At 42.5% G+C, this 7,240-nt stretch overlaps 1 protein-coding gene across 1 annotated transcript; it reads right to left on the bottom strand.

Annotated features, from left to right (window-relative positions):
• Positions 1-304: 304 nt before the first annotated feature.
• gpr157 (G protein-coupled receptor 157) lies at positions 305-6,982 on the bottom strand. Its single transcript, XM_010875030.4, has 4 exons — positions 6,388-6,982; positions 3,169-3,382; positions 2,666-2,860; positions 305-1,730 (listed from the first exon to the last, which is right to left on the bottom strand). Exons 1-4 carry the CDS (start codon positions 6,762-6,764, stop codon positions 1,536-1,538), a joined length of 981 nt encoding a protein of 326 aa, XP_010873332.1. The 5' UTR covers positions 6,765-6,982; the 3' UTR covers positions 305-1,535.
• Between the last annotated feature and the right edge of the window lie 258 nt (positions 6,983-7,240).

The following is a 7,240-nucleotide window of genomic DNA, read 5'->3' as shown; positions in this document are numbered from 1 at the left end:
AAGCAACTGCCATGTGATTGGTTGATTAGATAATTGCATTAATGAGAAATTGAACAGGTGTTCCTAATAATCCTTTAGGTGAGTGTACATTAAATGAAGACAGACCTGACCAGTGTATATCATAACCACCATGCCAGAGGCCTGAAGGAGAGGTGTGGCAAATTAATTCAGTGGATACCGAATCGTGCTTCACGGAGGGACCCATCTGTGTAGACACATATCAGCAAGAAAGGCTTTAAACGTTCTTCTGTAAAAGGAAGGAAAATACACTCAAGGACAAACAAAATTGTTGAACCACAGAATATAATGTTACATTAATTTATTCAGGTTTGTTTGACATTTTCAACACATTTTTTGAAGTAGAATGAAGAGATTAGTGTGAATACAGAATATACTGTTTAGAGAAGGCACAACTGTACTTTCCCCTAACAGGCTTTAGTGAAACTTTTAACAACTCAGATTTTGTGTAGCCAATGTTTAGTAAATAGATTTTGGCTTTAGTAAACCGAATAGGTTTGAGTTATGGTGCAATTTTTTCTATTTAGTTTCTATTAGTTTTTTTGCCATAAAAGCCCCAACAGGGGTCTTTAACACCAAGTAAAGTTTACTTTCCCATTATTTGTAATTCACTAATATAAGCATTTACTTCAACAAAAGACACTCATTCATAGTAAATTCACAGTCAGATTTATTTTTGTATTCTTTTCATTTTCTGAACATTTATTTTGATCAATTTCGTTCATAGCCAAGTTATGAACATTTGCCGTTAGTTATAAAGTGTAACCCGTTGTCACTTTTAGGGTTAACTTGAGGTACATGGTTAACAGGGGTGTAATTACATGAGGCAACATAAAAAAATAAACAAACATTCTAAATAACACTGTAAAGCTTCTGCGTCTTCCTTAAAACACACACACAAAAAAAACAAACAAGGGAAAACAATGACATGTTAAAAAAATGAAACGACGCTGCCTTGAAAAATCCCTTCAGACAAAAACATCGGCAGGTTTTCCAAATGGCACCCTATTCCCCTCTTAGAGTCGTACGGAATAGGGAGGCATTTGGGACGTCCGTTATATATCCTTTAATTATAGTATTGGTACGTCCTCTGTTTAAAAACCTTCACTGTACCACTACCCCAGAAGAATGATTCTCTGAGCGTCCTTGCGGCGAGTTCGCTGCCAGGGACTGACCGCAGCAGGTTATCAGCTGCCTGATGCTTCATTTCCCCATCAGCTTAAGTGCATGTGTGGCCGGTCCATCTGCATGTGCCTGCAGAACGTGCGACCCTCCTCCCAGGCCGTGGCCACTCGAGGTAATGAACGGACTGCAGCACGAAAGGCCGTTCTAAATCTTCCCCCCCTCCCGAGTCCATTAACGGGCCGGTCCTTATGACGGTACCGCGCCGGCTTGGATACTGCCAGTCTTCCGGCGCGGTACCGAGCATCTATGCTGAAGAATTAGCAAAGGGCACCGCTTGGCTCGTCTGTCCGTTCCGGCATCGGCAGCCCTCCACCAGGCCCCGGGTGGTGGTGTCAGGGGGTGTCCTCTGCCAGAAAGGGGGTCTCGGCACCCTGGCCCCTTTGGGATGGGGCGTGCCCATCCCCTGCCGTGTCCCTGGAGGGGTGGCAGCAGAAGCAGAGCAGGGTCATGAGCCTGGAGCGTATTGGCTGGGTGAAGAGCACGAACATGATGCAATTGGCCGCCCCCTGGAAGGTGTTCCCGATACCCTGCAAAGACACGGGAATGTCAACAAAGACATGGAATGTCAGCAAAGACACGGGAATGTCAGCAAAGACACGGGAATGTCAGCAAAGACGGGAAGGTCAGAGCTCCGACAAAGGCACTGTGCTTACTTACCAACTTGCAAATATTCACAGTAAGATTATTATGTTTTTATTTTCTAAAAGGAAACATTACAAGAAGACGTCTTAATGAGACTGAGATGTCTTAATGAGACTGAGACGTCTTAATGAGACTGAGACGTGTTAATGTGACTGAGACGTGTTAATGTGACTGAGACGTGTTAATGTGACTGAGACGTGTTAATGTGACTGAGACGTGTGAATGTGACTGAGACGTGTGAATGTGACTGAGACGTCTTAACGTGACTGAGATGTTTTAATGTGACTGAGACGTCTTAATGTGACTGAGATGTTTTAATGTGACTGAGACGTCTTAATGTGACTGAGATGTTTTTATGTAACTCAGATGTCTTAATGTGACTGAGACCTGTGAATGTGACTGAGACGTCTTAACGTGACTGAGACGTCTTAATGTGACTGAGATGTTTTAATGTGACTGAGACGTCTTAATGTGACTGAGATGTTTTAATGTGACTGAGATGTCTTAATGTGACTGAGACGTCTTAATGTGACTGAGACGTCTTAATGTGACTGAGACGTCTTAATGTGACTGAGATGTTTTAATGTAACTCAGATGTCTTAATGTGACTGAGATGTCTTAATGTGACTGAGATGTCTTAATGTGACTGAGATGTCTTAATGTAACTCAGATGTCTTAATGTAACTCAGATGTCTTAATGTAACTCAGATGTCTTAATGTAACTCAGATGTCTTAATGTAACTCAGATGTCTTAATGTAACTCAGATGTCTTAATGTAACTCAGATGTCTTAATGTGACGGCGATGTCCCTCAGACTTACATGCAAGGTGACCAGCACAGGGTTCTGCCTGACAGGGGAGTTGACCAACATCAGCAGGAATCGTATGGTGCTCCAGATACGCAGAGAGATGAAGATGATGGGGATGAAGGTCAACTTCAGGTCTGCCATGCTGGACGGGGACTGGGACTGAGGATTTCTGGCCAGGATGGGTCGGTACTCAGACAAAGCCGCATGCTGGCGGGGAGACGACAAGCATTTAACAGGGTATACACACATGGGTCACATCGGTAGACAGCCTCAAACACTGCTGACATACAAGAAGAACGGTCTTGAGATCTGCCAGGGAAAATATATGGGTTACCTCCCGTAGACTGAATTAGAAAGACCCTGGGAAGGATAAAAGCAATTCATGTCGCTTAACAAACACTTTCCATGTGTCGAAGTTATCTCCACTCACACTCTGCATTCCCACATCCCCCCATAACTATCTCAAACACGGTCAATTTCATCAATAGTACTGGGTTTCAGATTGCGACCCTCACCGCTCTGTGTATGTGCTTCTTGATAAGGATGTAGAGAATGGGGAGGATGAGGTACGCCAGGAACTCCCATATCTTCCCAGTGAGCAGTATCCAGAGTACGTGGTCCGTAGCCTGGATCCTCACCCAGCACCAGCCCACGGACACCTCCGACGCGTCGTAGCCGATCCGGCCCAGCGCCACAGCCGCTATGGTGATACCTAGAGGGATTCCCCAGCTGTTCACGGAGACGGGAGGAGGAAGGAATTACTTTCTAAGAGGCAAACTCCGTAGATGTCGTGTCCCAAGTAATAAGAATTTCACTGCTCAGAACGACGCTATGTCATTCGGTGAATTTGCCAACAAACAAGACTTTTTACTTTGAATTAAATAGCTCATTGCTACTTTAATGGCCACCTGTACTCTGTTTTGGCGATATTGAAATAGTCACGTGTATTTCCTAGGTGGAGACGAAGCAGGCGGACATTAGCATTAATGGGCATGATAACAAAATCTCTCAAACCATAGAACCGCTAACTTTCCACTGTTCACACCCCTCTTTGGCAGAGAGAAAAAATATTATTTTAATACACATTTCCACACAGCCATGTCTTAGGCATGTTCGTTAGATACCAATTGTCAAATTCCTAATTTAATTTTTTTTTATTAGACCACAGGTCCGTATCAACGTTGTTCTGGGTCCGGACCCAGCCGGAGGCCCATCTATCGACAACCGCTCCTAAGTAGTGCCTTGCTTTTCGGCGCCATCTCAAATGTGCCCACGTGGTTCAAGAGAATGAGGAGCGGGAGATAAGAGGGGAAGTGGAAAAGGGGAAAAGAGGAAGAGAAGGAAGGAACAAAGAAATGAGGGAAGGAATAAATGAATTAACAACTCTGAATCTCCTGACCATCATGCCCCTCACTTCCTCAGAAGTCTGGTGATCATTTTGTTGCAACCATTCAGGTTGTGTCGTAAGAATGAAAGCAGAAACTCACTTCCTGAGAAGTTACTTTTATCGCGTATAATCAAACTCTAGTGTCACATCAGGCCAATACCGACTGGGCAGATCTAGGTCAACATTTCTGCACCTTACCACCAAAACCAAAAAAGTTGTTGCTTCTCTTCTGACATCAAAGTTAACCCTTTTCTGTGCAGCGTGGGGGTGATTAAATTCCTAAATTACGAATTTTGCGATGAATGGGGTAATGGGTTTGTTGTGGACAGGGGTGGTAGGCCTTATGACAGATAATGCAGAAAGTCTCCTGGAAGGAGGTGAGAGACCAGGCAGTGGAGGACAACGATCCCCTTGGCGTGTCAAAAGACACCCTAGATCTCCAGGGCGTCAGAGAGTTGGTACTAACATCCCGGGTCAGAGTTCATCTGTACCTCCTCACCAACAACAAAGTCTGAGGAGGGACCTAAAAATAGGCAACGCCACCCCCCCACCCTGGTCATACACTCTTACCAGTTTGGTTCAAACACAGCAGGACCTTGTGTGGCTTCTAACCCCAGTTGATAAGACTGACTATCGTACAGTCTCTTAATTGCACTGATATCCTTTAGGACTGACCTCAAACCCACACGCTGGAATCTAGACCACCCCCCCCAACACACACACACACACACAGTCATACACACACCACATCCCCACATGGGTACTGACACATAGACGCCGGGTAGACGCTGCCAATTTCTGTTGATTAGTCACCTTACCCCTGATCTCTCTTTTAACTCTCTCTCTTTTATTCAGTATTGTTGGGAAATGGCCTGTGCGTAAGTAGCAACTGCAATTCCACCGGTGTCCATTACAAATGACCAGACAATACATATTTAATGTCAGTGAGGTGCCGCGCGTACTGAGGCGATCTTCAAGCCACTGACGGCAAACATAATTAATTCAATATTTTACCGTGTAATGTGCCATATTACATCGCTTCATGTCCAGTGAACCCAAGTGTATATTCTGGGACGGAAAGAACCCGAATGACTATCTCAATCCCGAATGGCATTACATTCCCTATTTAGTACACTACTTTTCATCAGTACATTATATAGGAAATAGGGTGCAATTTTGGACACTACTTGTGGTGTAGACCTGGGCTGAAATGCTATTATGCATCCTTAAACTACTTTGACTTCTGCCTGGAGTGCTAAACAGGTTTCACTTTTGTGACAATACCAAGTGTTGATTTCGTCAGCTATTTTAATCTTACTTAGTTAGAATTTCAGTCTGCTGAAATGCTTTTTGAATGTGCACATGATTTTACAATAGTTGAAATGTGACAAACAATTCTGTCATTTTAGCCATTGCATTTTTTCCTACCACATAATTCGTATTTAGGCTGCCTATAACTTCCATTGTGGGAAGATTCACAGACTTCTGTAACTACAGAAGGCCTGTTACCCAGAGTTTAGCAGACTGCATACAAATAAGACTTAATAGCTGAGAGAAAAAAAGATAAACGTAGGACTATACCATTGTGCCAGGCAAGCTCAATCAAGCCCAGATTTTCATATTCTAAATATTTTATTTTTGCATTTCAACCACTGTCTGACTTGGATCATATTCATCTACTGTATAATTGTTATTCATGTTGCCTATGGACGGCATTGCTGTGTAAAATCGCGCTGTTGTGTGAGGTTTAATGTAAAAGAGGTCATAAACCAACATTTCAATTAAACACAAACATTACGGAGAAATGGCTCCTATGGTGTACAAAGGGGGCTTGTTAATTGACACTGAAAATAGGCAAAAGTCTAGACATTAAACTACTCAATAATAATTTCATTTTTTAAATGAGAAACATGCATTGTTGTACAAGATCATTTCTGCTCCGTCTAGTTCTATTCAAGTCTTGAGCGGATTGAATGACATTGTTCAGCCAAACAGACGGTTCATTGTCGTAGGATGTTTATTGGGTGTCAGGTTAAGGGTTTATGCACACTACATGTGAGGTGCAGGTGTTTCAAGTCAACAGGTATTGCATGGTAATTAATTCCTCATTAATATTAATGAACGCGTCATGCTAGAGTAGAGAAAGAAAACATCTTGATCAGCTGACTTGGCCTCGATAATTTTCCATGGGACCCCGTCCGAAACTAAAATCAATCGAAACTAAAATCTTATAATGCTGTGTATACAAATTGGATAACAATGTAGGCATATTTTTGTAGCTCACTAAATTGAGGTTAATGTTTAAAATGTGCATGTTTTAAATATATCTTCGAGCGCATGCACCCACCTGACAACGTGAAAGTACAGCACCCAGCTGTCGGCTAGACGTCGGTTCGACTTGACGAGGAAAATATACAGATAAATGGCGATCGCGACTGTCCAGAAAAAAGAACAAGTGTTGGCAAAAGTGGATATTGCTCCTTGAACAACACAATCCACAGAGTCCGATTTAAAAACCATCCAAACTCCATATGCATACGAGGAGGCAGACAAAAAATCAGATACTGACAAAAACACTAAAAGTTTTCTCGGTGTACTCCTCAAATCTGGCCAAAGTATGTACGTACAGATTATCAGTAAAGAACCCAAAAAAGATAGTCCACACGAAATCAAAATAACTACTTGTTCTGAAAAATAAACAACCGTCGCATTGTCAACGGCCATTATTTCCAAACTTACGCGCTACGTGAATCTTTAAAAGGTATACCCTACTCGTAAACAAAGTCTAAGTAAAGGAAACTTCTAAATGCAATGGACAAAAGCGGCACCGTTTTCCATAATTCCATGTCAATCAGTGTCATAGATAGTACACCTATGTCAACCAATGATTAACTGATGCGTGCAAGTCACTGAAATGTAGCTTTCTTTTCCTCCTTATGTTGTAAATTTGGCGAAGGAGGAACTGGGAGCCTAAACAAAACTATCTGGGCACGTTAGCCCCTCCCAGAATCTTCTTCTAAACCTATAAGCACTAGTTTGAGATGAGAACGGCTGAAAGCTCAGTAAAATCACTGTATTGTATTTGAGGCAAATTTATGGGTCACGGCCTATTCATAAAACTGTTGGGTCTAAAATCATTAGTCAGAAAAAAAAAGTCCATAATAATAATACAGATAAACCGCATTACGGGCAGAATGAGA

The sequence above is a fragment of the Esox lucius genome, chromosome 12 (assembly GCF_011004845.1).
Source record: "Esox lucius isolate fEsoLuc1 chromosome 12, fEsoLuc1.pri, whole genome shotgun sequence".
Taxonomy (NCBI): Eukaryota; Metazoa; Chordata; class Actinopteri; order Esociformes; family Esocidae; genus Esox; species Esox lucius.
Note: the sequence above shows the minus strand (reverse complement) of the source record. Positions and strands in the feature narration are given on the sequence as shown.